Here is a 20437-nt window from a genome sequence, read left to right as displayed (position 1 = left end):
CCAGCAAATGTGGCACAGACGTCGCAGCTCTGTCTGTGGAGCTACAGCAGGACTTTCTAAAGATCTGCTTCACTCTGAAGACTAAATTAACACATCAAAGAGGAAACAGAAAACCTTTCCTTGTGATTTGTACAGTTTGTCAACAGTCTCAGTCTGAGTCAGTGTTGAAAATGCTCAACACGTTAGCATGCTACCGGTTAGCAACTGCCAACCATTGACAGTTCAATCAACCGTCAATGGCTTCAACACGATAAACACATGTGTAGTTCACATCTATGAACACGGAGGAAATATTACAGCAACAGCTCAGCTCTGACCTCTGTCACATGTTGTATTCAAGGCTAGATGTTTGGAGTGTGGTCAGGGCTTTATCTTGGAGAGGTCAGAACTGAGCTGTTGAAGCTAAATGCTAACCGGTAGCATGCTAACGTCTTGAGCAGCTCAAACACTGATTCACTGGTTTCTTCACATAAACGTGCACCTCTGTGTTTTTCCTGTTTATCTTCTTGAGCAATGGTTACAAGTACATACAAATGCCACTGTCAATCAGTTGTCTTTCATTTAAATCCTGAGTAGAGACATTGTTACATGTTGTAGTACTGCTTAATTCTACTTCGGTTTTCAAAATGCCGCCATGGTCACATGACTGAAAGGCATGCATACTGTTATCAAAATTGGTTTCAGCCCAAACCTAAAAACTCTTTTACAGTCTCCACAAGTAGATGCAGTACTAAATACATATTAATAATGACATAGAAAGAAGAAAATGATGAAGTAGCTGTGGAATAAAACTGAGAAATCTATGCAAATATGCAAAAAAGAATACGCCAACTCCACAGACAGGACTCGGCCTTCTTGCTGCGAGGCGATAATCGAGATATTCTTCTTGTTCTCGTTACCTGGACGCTTACACACAGTCCGACCAAATCCCTGCCAAAAAAACTTAATTGACAAAACCTACGGAGATAGTTTTACTGGTCCTGTCCCATGGGTGCTTTATTCTTCAGCCTTAATATACCCGAGTGTGAGAATGGTGTCTTTGTCTGTCGAGTCCCCAAGTAACCAATGGACGTGCTGCTTGAGAACACACAGCCACATGCCAACTCTGGAGAAGGTCTTTTGGACATCTAATAGCTGTGGACCAGTCTGGCTTAATGTGGGGCCTCATTGTGATTACCTGATGTCATGACAGCCAATCTAAGTCCGGCCTGTAAGCCATTATTAGCATCTGAAGAAGAGAAATACAGTCATTGCGAAGTCTGGCCGTGCAATGCAACACAAGGGTGTCGACTATTTGTGACATAGAGAACACGGATCATGGTGCTTCTACTTCAAAAACTGGTATCCACGCAGACTTCCATTAGCTTTTGAAAGCCCTGTGCTAAAACCCTAAGTAAGCACAGATGAAGAAATCAAGTGTGTCGCGCCATTTGAAGTTTCCATTTGAAATTGTGTTTGCACAGCTTGCGAAACGTTAATAACCGGAAAGGTGAATTAGAATTTGCGATGTATGCCATGACACGACTTTGTCATAACTTCTGAAAATCACATGTGATTTTGGAGATTAGCATAAACAAGCAAGGCTAATTGTGTTTTAGCCGCCATCAACATGAATGACACACAGGCGTGACGGAACATTTGGGAGGAAAAGGTGGCCTCTGTGTTCAAAAGTAATTTTCTCGGCCTAATTTTACCCCGGCTTACGGCTTATTAACTTAATGGCGGCCAATTCGTGTCCAGATTTTGAAGTTGCAGGAGGAAATACTTGACGTCCATCCAGCCTGCGTTGGGTAATACTGCGAGATCCATTGAAGCTACATTGTGGAATATTCAAAGTTTGTTGTAGTATTGCTAAAAAATGCTGATACATAACCAGCGATACCAAATACGCTCCTAATGATCAGATATGGGTTTGAAAAAGTAGGAAACTGCAAAAGGTTTTATGAAGAAATATCTATGATGAAATAAATGCCTGTGATTGTTCTATTTATCATCTTTCCAACCACGTCATCACTGAAAACACTTGTCCTTGTTTTTCAAAGCCAAGCCGTTCTAAAGGCCGCCAATAGATAGTGCCGTTTTCTGTTCTGGTGTAGTTTGTATCGAGAGGCGTGACGGTCTGACGCAACTGCTTCAAAGTGCTTCACAAAGTCTCCGGCTGTAAATTCAATTCCGTTTATGAATCGCCCTCATGCATCTTTTGATAAACCTATCTGGAATCCCTGACCTCCCCACACATTATTGCTCACATCAATCGGGATTACGTTGACCTTCATTGCACAACAGAATTGGTGGAAAGAAGAAGTGGATGGGGGCGGTTGTGGTTTTCAACAGGCCTCAGGAATGTCTTAAAAGCCTATATTTCATGGGCTTTCCAATATTAAGGGCTTTGACTCAAACTTGGCTGCTGCCTGGAGCGGACTTTTACTTCTATCAAAAGTTATTTCACTGCACACAACAAGCCATCATTAAACATCCTACATGCTTGCGGATGCTTGGTTACTCAAAATTCGGGTCAATCAAGGCCACTGCACATATTTTCAAAGAAATGTGTAAGGCTTCAAATTACAACCACAGTATTATGGTTTTATCATACTTTTATTAGAGTTATGTGAGTGCACTCTCTCTATGGGGGCGATGGTTTCAGGTTATCCAATTATATGCCGGTGGTTTTAGAGGACATAAATGGAAGGCACAAAGTCAGTCAGGGGGGAAAAGGGTGTTAAGGGCAATGGCAGTCTCAAAATGCTGCAGCATAGGATGGCTACAATGAAAAGTTTAAACCGCAAACACAGTCTACTTTACAATACAATAGCTTAAGCTGCAGCGACTTCTAGTGGTGGGATTCAGAACTGAAATATCCTCATCACCATTCAAATAATCAGATATTGCAAATAGTCCAGGAAGACAAAAGATCAATCAAAGACGATGCTTGGTTTGGTTTATGCTACAATAGCATGGCAGTGCAACATCTACACCATATATTATTTTGACTGGACTGTGTACAGAATTTGTACAGAAAAGCACAACTCATGATTCACATTGAAGGTTATGAGTGTATTTCATCAACCTATGTAAAAGAAAAATAGTGCACCAGTGTCTGAAGCTGAGACAGCATTGAAGGGACGCTTCACCCCAAGAGCAAAGAGGTGTCCCGTTATTGGAGATGAGGTGAAGGCAGTGGGTCAGACAGATCATGTGATCACAGTGGGACCAGAGCGTCCTGTCCGCTCATGAAGCTGAGAGACTTTCAGGGCAATGTCCACCAGAGGAGCCAGCATCACCTGCAGAGAGGCATGAAAATTAACTAAACACTATTGTCCAAAATAATTGTATGCATTTAGATATTGAACATATGGATTCCTTTTAGCCTGATTAAATTGTGTAAATACTTAAAACTTCTCCTACTTTATCAGTAATGATAGGCAAAGTCTGTGTGTTTTTAGCAGATTTTATATTTTTATAACTTGTAAACCCACAGTATTCGTCCTTGTGGTGTATTGCTATGTGCTACATCATCTGTTGCTCAAATCATTCTACGCAATATCGCTATATTTCTGTTCCTCCTATGACCATCTATTCCTTGTAGCTTGATAAGTTGATAAGCTGAACTTCTCCTGATTCCATCTTAAAACAAAAAAACCTTCATTTAACCTGTGTCCAAGTGTCAATATATTCCATACTGATAATGAAACTAGGTTATGTTTTGTCTGCAAAGTGTACAATACATCCAAACTGTCCCCGTTTTCTGGCATTGATTAACTGACTGACTGAACTTTATCAACATTTAATGCTCTGTGGACGTAGCTTGTTGAAGTTACTCCTGATTGTACTGACCTGTGGGTCTTGGTAAATCTTCTGGGGGTCCTTCTCGTAGCTGTCGATATAGAGACGAACGGTTGCCCCTGCGCTGCCTGTACCGCTGAGACGGAAGATAATCCTGGAACCGTCTGAGAAGATGATTCTGAGGCCCTGGAGTTAGAGAGAAGACAGATGAAAGATTACGGACCGGACGTTCTTCCACAGTCTTTGGCCCTGTCTGCAGAGGGACTCCCATGAGCCCTAAGTCCATCTGCCTGTCTGTTCATCTGCTGCTGAATGCTTATTAAGACATTTGTTTGGACATTATTATAGTTGGCTGGACACTACATTTGCTTGGCCATTACACTTTTTTGTTTTGTTTCATTGTTTTAGTGTTTGTGCAGCCCTGTGAAACCACTCCTGTGGTGACATTGGGCTGAAGAAAACAACCTGATTGATAGGTCGATCTTTTACTGCAATACTAAATAATGGACATGAGGGACTTTTGTACCACAGTCCCATTGATGGAAAATATTTTTTGTTGAAGCATGGTGGGACAAGATTATTTATACCCTATATCCACAAGATGCTCGCCAGCATTTAATCCATTCTTTAGTTTTTTTAAATACGAATGCTGAGAAATACAACTTTCATATTAGTATTGTATTGCAGACTGTATGCATGTATACAATTACTCCTTCCTTCCTTCCTTCCTTCCTTCCTTCCTTCCTTCCTTCCTTCCTTCCTTCCTTCCTTCCTTCCTTCCTTCCTTCCTTCCTTCCTTCCTTCCTTCCTTCCTTCCTTCCTTCCTTCGGCTTTGTGATCAAGTAAACAAAAGATTTTCTTTTCTTTTGTGTCTAATCCGCTTTCCTCATACCTGGTTTTTGGACACGCTTCCATCCACAGGATCTGTGTAGGCAAAGTTGTCTGCAATTGCCACCTCGTAAGTCTTGTCCCCTGATGAGAACTTCTTTCCCACATAAGCAGGGTCGAACATTGCAGTTTCCAGATCCTTCATCATTTTGTTTGCACCATCTGAGTCAACCTCCTCATAATCATACCTGAAGACCAAAGTGACTTTAGACGTATGAATGGAAACAGTAGTTACATGTTGATGCAATCTTACTGAGACCCACAAGGGGGCATCAGTGCACTGTGTCAAGTCCATGAAAACTTACCGTGTGAAGAAATTTCTACCAAATTTCTGCCAGTGATCCTTCATGATGTCCTCAACGCTCTGTTTTCTAGTCGCCAAAATTGATAGCCATGCAAGCACTGCCCAGAGCCCATCCTTCTCCCGGATATGATCAGAGCCTTTTTTTAATAAAAAAAAAAAAAAAAAGATTACTCAAACATCTCCAGTTTATTATTTCTAAACAAAAATATGAGAACTTACCTGTGCCAAAGCTCTCTTCTCCGCAAAGTGATAGTTTTCCAGCATCCATCAAATTACCAAAAAACTTCCAGCCTGTAGGGGTCTCATATAGCTGCATCTTCATCGCTTTTGCCACACTTCAAAACAAGAACAATGTCACAGCAAGTGCCACAGAGCAGAAATCACTCTTTACTATGCAATTTGTGATTACTTGTCAAGCGCTCCACTCGTTGGCATGCTACGGGCCAAGCCTTTGACTCCCGTCTTCTGGAAATACGGGATACCAGTAATGTTGGCGGCGATGACGGCGACAGAGTCCGACGGGTTCACGAAAAAGCCGTGTTTACCGAGCACCATATTGCGGTCCTAAAGAAAAACGAAAGCACAAACACAGGTCAGCATGTCTGGTTCATAAATAATGTCTTTCAAGACCTCGTTGAAGAGACGTTGACTTACACCATCGCCATCAAAGGCAGCTCCAAAGTCATACTCTCCTCCTTTCATTGTATTAACTAAATCGGCAGCGTACGTCAAGTTAGGGTCTGGGTGATGGCCTCCAAAATCTTCTTGAGGAACACAGTTGACAGCAGAATTGGCAGGAGACCCCAGTTCTTCACAGACAATCTTCTTAACGTAAGGGCCAACCACTGAAGAGGACAAAGCGTCTCAGTGAGAATAACAAAAATAAAAGACTAGCATCACTTTTATGTAATTGTCATTTTCTTGTTTAGCTAGTACAGCGGTGGCCAACTAGTCACTGACCAAGAGCCAAAATTTTAAACCTTGATCCTGTCAAGAGCCACAAGGGCACCGACCATTCGAGAGACCCAGGGGCGGTAGTGATAAAATATAATGTGACCGTTATATTGAATCACAATAAACGCTAACTTTATGCCTGGCCTTTGTCTTTTCTTTTTTTGTATAAGATGTAATGGTTTTCCTCCTCACCAAAATTGAAGTAAATGTATATTAAATAAAATGACATTTTGTGCTGTTCTGCTCTGACTGGGACAGAATTTTATTTTATTTTTTTAATGCCGGAGTATGTTTGTGTGTGGGGCCCTTCCCACTGAGCCCCCTCCTCTGATTCGACCCTGGCCTGTGCGCTCAGTGCCTGCAGTTTGGTCCTGACTGGACTGTGCAGAGAACGCACTCGATGCTGCACAAAGTCCATGAACTTTAATCAAGAGCCTCTAGAGGACGTCTGAGAGTCTGTTTTAAGTTGTATTTGTTACAGTTACAGTCACATGTAAAAAAAAAAAGTCAATAACTTTGCGTATTTCCGCGTTACAAAGTCACGCTTCACATCTTATGCTAAGAGCTCCGCTTTTTTCCATTTCCTAATTTTGATCTTTTTCTGTGAATATGAGGCCAACTGTCATCAAATAAAGTGTAAGCTAATCAGAAACTTGAAAAGCACAGAAGCTGATCCCAGAGCCACGATCTGCCTGCCTGTTGTTTAACCTACATACCGCTTTGAGTGAGGCTGCCGCACGGGAACATTTTACACGCCGCCTCGAAAAGGAGATATACAGACTCTCATTCATGTGTGTAGAGATGGAAAACAGGGTCTGTATGACTATGGTTGGATTTTTGGTCAAGATTCTTCAAGACTGTTACAGTTTATTGGAAATATTATGGCAATTCTTTTGCAAAGAGCCGCATTATTTTAAACATATTATCCAGTCATGCAAAGAGCTGCACTCTGATTGGCCAAGAGCCGCGTGTTCCTCTGAGCTAGTAATTATTAAATTATACAGTATACATGTTTTAGTTCCATACCTCCGTGCATTGCATCTAGGCGGACATTGATGTGATTAGGTCCTGAGAGAAGCTCCTTCAGTGCAGCAAAGTCAAATATGCTTCTGAGCATCTCTGCATACGCCTCAACACAGTCCACGATCTCCACTATAAATTAAAAAAGTGATTACATCAACTATATTCACTTTTAAGTCTGTTTAATTTAACTACTGGCAAATAAAATGATACCTGTAAAAGGTTTGAATGTGTCTACTTCAAATGTCTGTTTGCCAATTTTGGAAATGTCCACTTTTAGCTCTGGACAGATGTAATACTCTTGCAGGCTTTTGCTGACTTCATAGATCTTATTTGTAATTCCCTCTGGAGCAGGACCTGTGAACAAAAGAACGGTTTTAGTTCGAGCTATTGGAACAGATTTAAATGCAACCACAATGCATCTAACCTCCACTTGCGATGTTATACTTGATGCCAAAATCCCCATTTGGGCCCCCGGGGTTGTGACTAGCTGTGAGGATAATACCACCCACTGCCTTCATCTTGCGGATCACACAAGAGACTGCTGGTGTCGACATGATGCCATTCTGACCAATAACCAGGCTTCCAATCTGTGGAAAATAATAGCATAATGTATCAAAATGTATGCGTTGTTAGATTTTAAATCAAGCAATTGCTTTAGACTCCTGGTGCCTTCCATCAGCCTTTATGTATAGAAAATGTATTCATTAGCAGGTTGCAAACACTGACAAACTATTCAAAAGCAATAAATGCAAGATCACTGAATGAATGACATGACACGAATGGCAGCTGCTATTTAATGTTTGCAAAACATTACAATGCAACAAAAAAGCACATATTTATTTCCTCATGTTTGGATGTAAGAGCAGGATGCCCATTGTTACCAAGGGCATATGCAGCACAACGTGACCAAGTGCACGTTGCAAGGCACGCCCCCTCTGGACGCCTCCATGCAGCCAGTCGCATCTCTCTGCTCTACACAGGACATTATGAAACATTTCCCATTAATTACTTGCCATTTGTAAAGAACCAAGGCTCACGTACAAGGTACGCGACCATTTTGGTGACTAGGGATAGACTTACTATTTGAAATGTCAAAGGTTATCGTGTGATATGCAAGTGACCCCTGCTGCACTTTGGCCAGCAGATCAGGGCGGTCATTCTGGCCAAAAAAAAAAAACACGGGAAAATCCCAAGAGATGATAACGCCACCTGTCAGGCCAACTCATCGAGCTATTAACTATAAAGACCACAACATATGTATCAGTATAAAGTTATATATACATTTGATGATCACACAAGGCTTCACGCATGACAAGCTAAAACGTGCATCAAAATACGTCCTTGATTATTATTAGCCAGCCCAGGACTAGACAAGCATGTAACATTTACATCTCCACTCCTGTTCTAGCTGACTGTTTGAAAAGATAAATAAAATCCATGTGTACACCATGAAACTAAAACGATCCAATCAATAAACTCAGCATGAACTTACTGCACTGACTGGCTAGCTTGACCTGCTAGCTGAAATGCCAGGCAAATGCCATGCAGAGCTAGGTTAGCAAAGCACAGCTAAAGTGAACACCGACTCCTGACAAATACTGACCCCATTGGCAGCAGCGATCTGAACGATCAGCTGAATGGCATCTTTCATGAAAAACCTGCCGTCTCCTCCCACCACCACAGTGGCCGCCTGGCGCTCAGAGGGCTCGATGACTGAGATAATGCTCTGGATGAAGTTTTCCGCATAGTGCTGGTTTTGTTGGAAGACCGTCACCCTTTTCCTCAGGCCGCTGGTCCCTGGCTTTTGGTCCGTGTACGGCTTGGTCTTGACTGTGGTAATCTTCACCATTTTGAGTCCGGTTCGAGCCCTCAGCCACCCCCCTGTGATGTGCAGCCTTGATCCGAGGAAAGGGACCGCAGTGTCGGCAGCCAGCGCAGGCTCACGTACGCACCGAGCCACGCCCCCTCCGAAGACCCGCCCACTCGGTTTAAAGGGCAAGTGAGTTAGTCTGGCCTGCATTCACTTTTTGTACATTTAAATATGATGCTCTCAGTCTCGATTGTAATAGTGTGAAATATATTAGCATCATGGTATACAGTGTTTTTATTTTTTTTATTTTTTTTTGCATCATTGTATACAGTGTGTCAACAGTAAAGATAGCTCCAGTGACGTCAGCTGGATAAGAAGTGAGATGATGCTGTGATTTATTACTTGTCTACTTCCATCTGATTCATTGGTCATTACATTCGCCGTGGTAGTATAGTGGTCAATACTCTGCGTTGTGGCCGCAGCATCCCCGGTTCGAATCCGGGTCACGGCATTGGTGGGTGAAGTTTTTATTCAGGGCAAAACACAGTCATAGGATAAATGTAAAGCACAAAATGGGATATCTCAACCTTTCATATCGAGCACGACAAATAATACATTTGGCTCCCTGAGTACCTCTACCGGGTCAAAGCTCAGGGCAAAACTAGGACTAAACCAGATGTGGAATAGAATTAAACTACTAAGACGGACCCAAATAAATGAGTCTCTAAATAAATACAAAACACTGCAAAGGGGTATCTCGAGAAGCAGCCTTTCTACCTCATAGTGCACCACAGGATGAGAACCACTGGCAAGTTTAACCCAGTTTAGTCATGATAGGGAAAAACTGCCTTTCAACAATATTTGAACCCCGCCTTAATGTGACGTGTTTCATTGACTAATATTGTGAAATTGTGTGGAATCTGTTTGCCTATTGCATTAATGTTTGATTAAGCTTGAGCAAAGTCCAAACATGTTGAGCGTGGTGCGGTGTGCGTGCAATAACAAACCCCGAGGTGCATCTGATGATTGGTTTATTTATGATTAGGATTGCCATTTCTAAAACTCACCAGTGCAAGAAAAGTTTCCTCTTACATAAGATTGCTGACAAATTGACCAAGCAGAGTTACCCCATAAGCGAACTTCTCCTCACACTGAATAGAACTTCATAAAAAGAAGAGCCTCAGTGCCAGGCACAACATTAAATACGCCTTACACCATGTGACATTTAGTTGGTCTGCTCTACTGTTTCAGCAGAGAAAGTCAAAGGGCAAATAATGGCCAGGGAGATATAAATAGTAGAGCAAGACTTCTCTCAGCTGCAAAGGCCAAGGGCAAATAAAGTTTAGACCCGAGGGGAATGCAAAGCAAGGCCTTTCTGTGCCACTCAGAGTACGATTAGTAAGTCCTAGGAAAACAGAAGATACAACTGAAATAAAATGTATACACCGAATTGCTTGATTTGATCATACTTTTTTTTTTAGAAATGTTTTTGTTACTTTTCACAAAACTAAAAGTTTACACACATTTAATTAATATTTTGTAGCAATGCCCTTAAACTGTATAACTTGGGTCAAACGTTTTGGGTTTCCTTCCATAAGCTTCTCACAATAGTTGGCGGGAGTTTTGGTTCATTCCTCCAAACAGAACTGGTGTAACTGAGCCCCATTTGAAGGCCACCTTGCCTTTTCAGCTCTGCCCATGCATTTTCAACTGGATTGAGATCAGCGATGGCCACTTCAAAACACTGACTTTGTGTCACGGCTCACTATAACCCAGAAGGACAACGAGCAGGAAAGTTTTTAACAGATTTATTTAGGAAACTTTTCAGGTGGAGCAGGAGGAACCAGGCAGGTAGGTTGATGGACAAGATGGTAGGCAGACAGGTGAGTTGACAAGAGCACCTGAGCACAAAAAAACAGGATACAAAAATATTGATTTAACAATGACTGAGCCAAGCGTTACTAACTGGGTAGTAGAGACAACGAACTGGCGAGGAGTGGCTGAAGAACCAGGCTTCTTATACTGCAGGTTAATGAGGATGGATAAGTGTCAGGTGTGCCAGCAGCCAAGCCAGGAAAGCCACGCCCAGGTAGGAGGAGAAACAAACACACACACAGAAGGGAGGGGGAGAGCCAAAATATGGATCCTGACACTTTGTTATCCTAAAGCCACTTTGTAACCAATTTGGAAGACCCATCTGTGCCCAAGCTTTAACTTTCTGGCTGATGTCTTGAGATGTTGCTCCAATATTTCCACACGTGTTCTTTCTTCATGATGTCATCTATTTTGTGAAGTGCACAGTCCCTCCTGCAGCAAAACAACCCCACAGCATGATGCTGCCACCCCCGTATTTCACAGTTGGGATGGTGTTCTCAGGCTTGCAAGATTCTCCCTTTTTTCCTCCAAACGTGACGATGGTCATTAACATTTATTATTTTTTCTTAAGACCACAGAATATGTCTCAAAAAATCTAAACTGTTTATACTTCTTTTTATTTGCAAACTCCAATCTGTCCAGCATCTTCACCAGGTCTTATGCATTTGTTCTTGGGTTGATATACGGATTTCATTCATTTGTTCGTCTCTGAGACACAGAAACCCGCCTTCTTTCTGATCTGTATGATGACTGGACATTTCCATCATTGTTTGAACTAATGAACGCGGCACCTTCAAGTGTCTTGAAATTACACCCAAGGATGAACCACACTTGTGCTTCCAAGGTCATGACATTGTCAACTGGGCTTTCCCAAATACTTTAAAGGGTTAGTAATCATCTTAGTGTATCATTAGCCACATAGCATAACTGCCTAAGTCATTTTGTATTGTTAAAATGGCAATAAAAGAAAAACAATGTGTTTCCTATAAAACGTCTTTTTACATGTTTTCCAAAATCAAAACAAAAATGAGTTAGTATGCTATGTGGCTAACGGTATGTAAACTTCTGACTTTGTAAAAAGTAACAAAAACATTTCTAAAGAATGCTATCTCTCATTCTTCTGGCATTTGACAGAATAGAAATAATTTTTAAAATTCTAATTCACCTAAAATAAATAAAAATAAATTCTGGTTTCATGTCAGACAGTGAGAAAAAATGCAAATGTGTCTTTTTATAAAGTGTATGCAAACATATGGTTCCCGCTGTATATATTTAAAAAATTGGACTGAAAATGACTGATGGTATTTTATGAGTATTATTTGAATTGCTTTTAATATAGTCAGAGAACTTTACAACATGTTTCACATATTATTAAATATAAATATGGTATAAACTGTTTTACAGCAATTTAATAAACATTCAAATTATGCTTCAATTCAAATGAAAAGTTTCATTAGATTAAGAAGATCATGAAGATATATTTGTGGTAATGGGAGGGTCAATATATCTGCAGAATCAAATACTCACCAGCACCAAATTTGATACACAGTATTATTGAATGCTGGGTAGTATGGTTTCTGCACAGTTGTATGTCCAGTCCAGGTTTTCATTAAGAGGTAGAACATGTTGGCAAACCTAAAACATAAAATGTATATTTCAACACAATTGAGCAAAAGAGACATTTTGTAAGAACGCAGTTTTATTCTGTTCTTTATTAAAGAAGTACCATCTTGGAGCGGCCTGATACTTCAAGAGCAAACACATTCATGCCTCTGTTGTTACAGCAGTTCTTGCAAGGCTCATTGTTGACATGGATTGTCACTTTCTGGTTGGTCTGCAATACAAACAGTTTAGACTAAGACAAAATGTTGAAATAATAAATAACGGCACACATTTGTTTTAATTTATTTTTTTAGGATGCTTTGGTGGTAAGGTTTCTGTACTTGTGAGAAACAAGTCATTCTAGCTCAGCTGATCCTGTTGCTGTGTAACAGAACACAGTGTGTGCATTTCAATTCAGTCAAGTCAGTGGTATTACTGGTAGCTATAGGCTAGTAGAATGAACTAGCTATGGTGTGTGATTGGTAAACTTCATTGCTGTTTCGTGAACCTATTATAATGTATACTTTTTCTTAAAATGAAATAACATGATCTTGTCATTCAGGAAAACAGATATTTGTACCTTATTGGTAATGAGAGAGGAAATCCTATGTTCTCCTTGGTATGTGCAGATCAAAACATTGTCATTCCCCTTCAGAGGTTTAACCGCTCCTTTTGCTGTTATAGATTTATAAACAGCTTGGTTAAGAAGTTTAGCTCCTGAGTCCAAACGAATAGGGTGCAACAGTGGTTGGACACTTTCACAGAGTATGTCAATTTGGAAAGGACAAGCCTGAAAACATAAGACGGTAATTATTATACATTATATATTATTTTTTATATACTGAAGGCAGTAGGCAAATTATTGTTGAAGTTTTATATTGACCTCCACAAGTTCAAGCATACGGTTGAACCCCATTGCTTCAAGGGTTATCCACAAGTCAGCAGGGTCCCCATCTTTCTCTGTAGCCTCCATCAGATTTAGCTCCACGAATCCCTGCCTTGTCAGCTGATTACTCCTCATATCAAAGTTTTCTGTCACAAAAAAACATGGGATAAACGTCTGCTTTTTTTTTTATCACTGTAGACACTTTTTTAGAAACATTTTCTTTTGCATATGAAAAGAAGGTTACCTTTGCAGACTGCCCAGGCATCCTTGTCACACTTTTCCCCACTGGTTCTGAGCTCAAAGAAATTGTATTCATCCAAACTCAGCAAACCATTTCCATCTAAGTCTATCATCTCAAAGATTTCAGACAGCACCTCCCTGTGGCAGAGACAAAGCAACGCAGGGTTTTATATATTTTCTATCTTCTTTCTACTTGTAATAGACAAGACCAGTGGTTCTCAACCTTCTGGAGCCCTAACGCCCATTTGAACAATTAATGGGGTTCGGGACCCCCACCCGTATATACAGTTGGAAGAAAAGTAAGTACACTGTTTGGAATTTCTCACATTTCTGCCTAAATTGATCATAACATGTGGTCTGATCTTCATCAAAATCATAAGAATGAGTAAACAGTGTCTGCTTAAACTAATACCACCCAAACATTTACATTTTATCATATTTTTATGTTTATGTGTACTTACTTATTCCACGCTTTCTTGTGAATGTTTTTGACCAATTTAGGCAGAAATGTGAGAAATTCTCATTGGAGTACTCACTTTTTCTTCCCACTGTATGTAACTCATTCCCACTGTTGGGTCACACTTTAAGAAACACGGACATTAGCCTGTATAATTCTTTAAAAAAGAACAAAATAGCTAAATCAAATAAATCAAATTGAGAACAAATAATGACACACTGGTAAAATGGCACACACATTCTACAATAAAATAATAAAAATAGAAATATATACTTTTAATCTCCATGATCTGGCGATCCCCCACATTTTTGAGAACCGCTGGACTAGACCCAGCTAATGATATGACTATTTTAATACTTTATGTGTATAAGTGATTATTATTGTGTGGAATATTCTTTTTGTTTTGTGCTTCGCACACTATTTGCTTGAAATAAAATAAATGAAAACCAGACTGTAGAACATTCAAAGTTATACGTTGGCATGCTCTGAAACATAAACGGTATGATTTTGACGCAAACCTGAGTTCTGGAGTGAGATCCAATTCTCCCGTGTCAGTCCGGTACACAAGCTTCTTGGATTTGTGAAAAGTGTCTGTTTTTCTGCTGCTTTTTTTTAACCTACAACCACTACTAAAAGGGAGTAAGTAGTAAATCCCTGCATTCAGCTCTCCTCTCCAGACGTACTTCTGAAAAGTGTAACAATGGTTTTAAAAGTGCAGAGCACAAATAGCTAAAATAATGTAATGTTTTTATCGCCTACTTCTTTGTCTTTAGATTCAGTGAAACAAATTAACGTAGAGTCCTCCTTGCTTTCTCCAGTCGACAAAACAAAAAGAGCTGTGTCTGTTGACATCCAGTCAGACTTGTCTAAAACAAACCAAAATCAAAGACAAGTAGAGTTCACAAAAAATATTACAAAAATTCTAATTATTCAGATGAGAGAAAGAAGTGCAGATGTATTGATATGATATCTGGAAGACACCTGCTTTGTTGCTGAGTGAAACAGGTTGAATAGTCAGATAGACATCTGTAATTTGGGGGAGGTGAAGCTGGTACTGTAGAGAGCTGATACTTCCATCCTCCTCCACAAAGAAACAGCCTTTCATAAAACTGTGTTGCCAATCCTGAAAGAGAAATCAAGCAGTTATGTTTTGTTATTCGTCCAAGTGTTACAATGCAATGATAGTTTGCTACTTTGATCAACCAAAATGTGATCATCATCTATAGGGGTGATTCATCATTATAAACTCAGTGCGGAGGCAAATGCATACTATTGCTTTACTAGACTTCATCCAGAAGAGGGCAGAAGTGCACCACTAAATTGGATGTGGGACAGAAGAAAATGTCCTCCAAGAACTGATGTGGTAAATTGGAGTCTATTTAACTTTGATAAATACAGACTCAATCTTGCGCCGGAGGCCATTCAGCTATCAAGACGATACTTGGTAATATTTATGGACACTAATATTTCCTGTTTTTCTTCATCAGGCAACTGAAATAAGGCCATACATTGATATTGTGCAGGAATGTCAAAACTGGGAGTTTTCCCTTTCCAGTCTTTGGAGACACATTAAAAGAAAACACAGTTGATGTGGTTGAGCTGTGAATGGCCATAGAGGACCAGGAACATCGGAAATGGGCCATATATCTTTTTAGTGGACAAATAAATCACTAAGTTAAACAAAGAAAGAACCATAAAGACGGGCCATGTCGCACCTTTAGAGGGAAGCCATTTTCTCAAGTTATTTATAGTTGGCTGTGAGAGGCATACAAGATCAAACCATAACACTTCAGTGGTTTGTCCAGACAATATTAAATGAGGAAAATTGCCATGGGCACCTGTATAGTGCTTAAACACAGCAGAATGAATGTCCCCATAGAGAGAGGGTCAGCTGGCAGAGTAATACAGCCACTGTCATCAGCTCTGACCACAAACATGATTTAAAGCCACATCGAGTCTTCCAGGACAAACCACTCACCGACCAAAACGGCATACAAACATTAAGAATTCCTTTCTTTAGTCATCACATAAAGAGCAACCTTAATGATGAAACCCCTTCAACCTTTTAATGTTTCCACTAAAAATGCCTTATGTCAAAACAGCATTCGTCACAAATAAAAACGGAGACCCATATCCACTACATAACAACAAAAACACAGCGAACCCCCACCATCCCAGCCCAATTATCAGCCCCTGGCAATATAACAACCAATACTGCGAGGTGAACTTCCCGCAGAGGTAATCTCTGGACACACATTTCTTACAGCAATGATGTCTGGCTCTTTCCAATCTCAACATTGCGCCCAGACCGGGGAGATGGGGCAGTTATTACAATTTATTAATGTACTTTTTTTCTTGAGGTAAAGAAAACCAGCTAAGGTTAAGCCAGAAAGAGTCGAAACAAGAAACAACACAAAAAACAACCTAGGATCAATAGTGTGTACAGTATATCCTTTCACCATGGGTTGAATTGGCACAACAAAACACTGTGACGGACTGAAGCAGAGGTCCATTGCGAGGTATTGTGCGTGCGTGCGTGCATGTGTAGATGAGTTGTGTTCAAGGGATGTCAAAACACTATGTCAACACTGAACAATCAATGGTAAGCTAATTGAAATTGCAATTTAAATATTTATAGATATAAAACTGAGATGTATTCGATGTAAAACCTAATAACTGTAGTTTAGACCAGTGTTTACCACAGGGGGTACTTGTAGTTCAGATTGGAAAAGGAGGGGAAACTGAACATTATTTTGAAAGGAAAAACTATATTTTTGCACGGTCATATTCCATGATGACAATGCCTGGTTCCGGGAGCATGAGAAATCATTTTCACACATACAGGCCACCACAGAGTCCAGATCTTAACCCCATTAAGAATCTTTGAGAAGTGCTGGAGAAGGCTTTGTGCAGTGGTCATACTCTCCCATCATCAATACCAGATCTTGCTGAAAAACGAATGCAACACTGAATCTTTTGTCACTGTGGCATTGTTTCAATGCCAGCGAGAATGCATGCTGTAATCAGAGCTGGATAAATAAATAGAGCATGTAACCATTTTTTTTTTGGTCAGGCAGTGTATGTGTACCACAGCTGTACACAGGCCATCTTCTGGTGATGCTCTTTTATTTATTCATGATCTAGTCCTGCAAGGCCATTTGGGCATGGCCTTATGTAGCTCTGGTTCATCAAACCAAATTAAGATATGATTTAGTCCTAGTTAGCCAAGATTTAGACGGCTCTGTTGTATAGTTCTTTTAAGTTCAAAATATAGCAATTGCTTTACCTGTAAATTTGAAGGCTCTTGGACATTGCTAAACTTGGAGCAGCTGGATGTCATAGGGATAGCATTAGATAATGAAGATCGTCTGCTGCGAGCTGAGGAGGATCGAGACGATGATCGGCTTTCTGTAAAAGAAGCATTCAACTTAACAATAAAAGGTTCATAAAAGGGGGTAAATATTATACATTTTAAAACACATAAGCATAGCTAATAAATAGGTATTTAACTTGAATTATTATACAGCAATACGTAAACAAACTGAGAGATTATTTTGACGGATTACCACATAAAGCCTGGCCCACCCCCTTCAAACACGCTGAAGAGAAAGATGAGAGGCACAACATCGCTGACACCATCATTTGTCTTCTCAGAAATCCATTGCCAAGTTCAAGCAAAGATGGCTCCGCTCCAATTGCACTAAACACAAGCATGTGATCTAAAGCTTAACCTCCTTTAATTAATTAGGGAGGCATTTTAAATTACAAATGGCATAACAGCACCCTTTCAAATGTCTCATTTTGCAAAACCATTTCCTCCTTTGAACGCTAATTGAAGCCAGAAAATGTCAATTCCCTAATGAGGGGCTGATTGTTTTCGAGATGCAAAGTAATGTGATATATGCCCACAGGCGAATCAGATAAATAAATTAACTGCCTTGCTATTTGTTATCGATCCATTGCGTAATGATTCTGTAGTTTAATCTCGAATATTAATGTTATATGTGAAGAATCCTCGAATGCAGCAACTTTAAATTTTATTCAAACAGCACAGAGCTACTTGCTACAATATTTGTGATAGTGTTCAACCAGGTCAACTCCTAAACTACTTGTTTTATACCTGACCACAAGAGCTAGTAAGAAGCTTCTGTGAATAGAAGCAAAACGTCCTCAACTCTACCAAACCCAGTCCAGTCAACGATTTAGCCCCATTACGATGAATACTTCCTGGACGGCTGAGAGCCCTCATAAATGGGAGGTAAGTAAATTTAGAAATACCTAAGAGATCTCTTCAATAAATACATTTTTTGTGTGATGTACTGACAAATGCAGGTGGGAAAGGCGAGCCGAAACTGCTGTTGAGCTCCGACAACATCGCATTAAACTTGCGCAATCACGCGGCATCTCCTGTCAGCTTCTTGTTAAAATGTAGCAAGAATAGATCAATACGCTGGAGAGGCAAATAATGTGATAATCCCGACTAGTATGTGGGAGCTCATTTGTTTTTGCAGTGGTGGTCGACGGGACCCTCCTCTCCACCTCCTCCTAATCCCTCATCATCTCCCCAGTGAGAAGTGGTGGAATCCTCCGAATCAATAACATGAACATGAACTGACCACTTAAATCAACCCCATTCGTCTTCCTACTCCTGCCTGTCTCGGGGCCTGCACATCGGCGAGTCCAACCACAACCTTTGCTGCACTTGCTCCTTTACAGAATAGCGCAAAAGGACATAGATTTTCATATCCACTTTCCATGTGATAGGTGGGCAAATAAGTGGATGGCGATGCTGTCAGTATTACAAAAACTGCTTTACTCGTGTTAAGATAGGGGACAGATTATAGCCGGCCTTGCCTTGGACAACATATTTACCGAAGTAGACAGATCTTTTGTCAATTCCTTGAAGGCAGAAATGCTTTAGGGGTCCCTCCCTCCAAACAAGCGGCTCTAATTGTGCGGCTATTATGATGTATGGTGTGTCTTAATGAGGTGATTTGTCAGAGTGGGGAGAAAAAAACGGATCAATATCAGAGCTATTATTTATTCATCTAAACTAATCGTGAGGTGTTTTGAGGTCGTCAGTCTTTAGTATGGCAGAGAAACTAAATTGGCCATACATTTTCAGATTAAATTTGGCTGGTTATACAACTTGTGTTAGTCCTCTAAATGTACTTGGCTATCAAATACATGTTTAATATTCATAATGATCAACTTGCCTTTCTTAGCTGAACAGTCTCCATCTGACCGGGGTGTTTCTAGCGTCTGACTTTGGGTGGTCGATGCTTCTATGTTCTTAGGAGGGCTGTATGACTGGCTGCCAAAGTTCTGTCTCTTCAGCTTTGCATCAGCCTCAAGTCTCTCCATAGCAGCCATCTGACACTGTTCTACTGTGGAGACAAACAATCTGGCGAACTAGCGGGAAGAGAACAGCACATATAAGGAACAATCCAAAAACATACATTCGACATCAGCGTAGAAAAGCATACTGTATATGTTTCTTTTCTCTTTTTTTTACCTCTTTATAGTCCAGTTTTCCATCCTTATTGATATCAGCTAATGAAAAAAGGGCATTGATCTCCTCGGGAGTCATTTTGTCACCTCTCTACATGAAGCACAACCATGTCATTTCTCATGTATCACAATTGAAACCAATAAAACATGATGAACTACCACTACTCACATTTGTAAGAGCCTTCTCCAACTCACTATGTGTTATGTATCCATCACCACTGGTATCTAGTTTTTTGAAAGCTTTCAGCAGTTCATTTTCATCGGTCTTCTTCTCGCTTTTAAGAATGTTGCAAAAGTCATCAAAGTTCAGTTTAGATGTTCTTGGGGTCCAGTATTTGTTGAGAGTGGCTAGCGATGGATTTCTCCCAGCCTGCTGCATAACTAGATAAAATGGGTAATCATTTTAGAGGCTTTTTCAATATAAACGATAAAACGTTTGAAAAGACAAGCGTCGTATTAACAAACAAAGCCATGTCACGTTGTTGTAATTGCATAACTAGCTATAGGCCTATGTTGAGATGCAGAGAAGGCCAGTTAAATATAAATGCACACCCTTAATACCTAGCTATTTTTGCTGGATAATGCACATGTCACAAATTAGTAGCTTTGTTGTAAGTATGAGTTTCTTACCACGGCAAAGCTGTTGTTTTGTAGAAATGTTTGCCAAACTGGATCTGAAGACAGCCAGGTATGCAGCTCTGCATTGGACGTAGAAAAGCTCATCATCTGCTGTCGGACGTGGAGATTCTTGAAAAGACATCCTTAAAAAGAACACTATCTTGTGATTAGCAACAGCGCGGCTAAATGTATCACTGTGCTGTTATGGATTCATTAAGATATAATAGTTCATATCGATATAAATCACAGAATATCTATATTCACTAGTTTATGGTTACTCTGCGTTAGCAGAGTCCAGAGTGGAAGAACGTTGCTAACCACAGGCTGTTGCTAGGTAAACAAAAGAGTATGCATCACCCTAAACAGCTCCCCTGAAACATGTGCTGTTGTTACAAAATATGTTCTCGGGTTCAGTAATGTTTATGCAGATTATTATTAGTGCTTTAGCTCATTGAAATAATTCCATATATAATTTGTTTTGCT

At 40.2% G+C, this 20437-nt stretch overlaps 2 protein-coding genes across 2 annotated transcripts; both read right to left on the bottom strand.

Annotated features, from left to right (window-relative positions):
• Positions 1-2973: 2973 nt before the first annotated feature.
• Positions 2974-8921, bottom strand: pgm1 (phosphoglucomutase 1). Its single transcript, XM_079574401.1, has 11 exons — positions 8559-8921; positions 7380-7542; positions 7166-7309; positions 6959-7084; positions 5633-5823; positions 5388-5542; positions 5198-5313; positions 4980-5115; positions 4679-4862; positions 3838-3972; positions 2974-3284 (listed from the first exon to the last, which is right to left on the bottom strand). The coding sequence occupies exons 1-11, from the start codon at positions 8802-8804 to the stop codon at positions 3195-3197; spliced, it is 1686 nt and encodes a 561-aa protein (XP_079430527.1). The 5' UTR covers positions 8805-8921; the 3' UTR covers positions 2974-3194.
• Positions 8922-12083: 3162 nt separating this feature from the next.
• efcab7 (EF-hand calcium binding domain 7) lies at positions 12084-20280 on the bottom strand. The gene is made up of 13 exons (XM_079575604.1): positions 19967-20280; positions 19506-19717; positions 19341-19427; positions 19038-19237; positions 17112-17229; positions 14807-14948; positions 14585-14691; positions 14344-14510; positions 13373-13506; positions 13126-13274; positions 12823-13032; positions 12367-12474; positions 12084-12275 (listed from the first exon to the last, which is right to left on the bottom strand). Exons 1-13 carry the CDS (start codon positions 20094-20096, stop codon positions 12192-12194), a joined length of 1848 nt encoding a protein of 615 aa, XP_079431730.1. The 5' UTR covers positions 20097-20280; the 3' UTR covers positions 12084-12191.
• Between the last annotated feature and the right edge of the window lie 157 nt (positions 20281-20437).

Source organism: Gobius niger (genome assembly GCF_951799975.1).
Source record: "Gobius niger genome assembly, chromosome: 17".
NCBI lineage: Eukaryota > Metazoa > Chordata > Actinopteri > Gobiiformes > Gobiidae > Gobius > Gobius niger.
The sequence above is the reverse complement of the archived record's forward strand: the minus strand, read 5'-3'. Positions and strand labels throughout refer to the sequence as shown.

What these genes read in the sequence shown, in the direction of transcription:
- pgm1 (XM_079574401.1), bottom strand. Translation starts at nt 8,804, where the DNA reads ATGGTGAAGATTACCACAGTCAAGACCAAGCCGTACACGGACCAAAAG. An exon ending in CTGCCTTTGATGGCGATGGT is followed by an intron (nt 5,543 to 5,632) that starts GTAAGTCAACGT and finishes GTTTTTCTTTAG; the next exon opens with GACCGCAATATGGTGCTCGG. An exon ending in GAAGCGTGTCCAAAAACCAG is followed by an intron (nt 3,973 to 4,678) that starts GTATGAGGAAAG and finishes CTCTAACTCCAG; the next exon opens with GGCCTCAGAATCATCTTCTC.
- efcab7 (XM_079575604.1), bottom strand. Translation starts at nt 20,096, where the DNA reads ATGTCTTTTCAAGAATCTCCACGTCCGACAGCAGATGATGAGCTTTTC. An exon ending in GATCTCACTCCAGAACTCAG is followed by an intron (nt 13,507 to 14,343) that starts GTTTGCGTCAAA and finishes TCTCTGCCACAG; the next exon opens with GGAGGTGCTGTCTGAAATCT. An exon ending in TATCAGGCCGCTCCAAGATG is followed by an intron (nt 12,276 to 12,366) that starts GTACTTCTTTAA and finishes TTTATGTTTTAG; the next exon opens with GTTTGCCAACATGTTCTACC.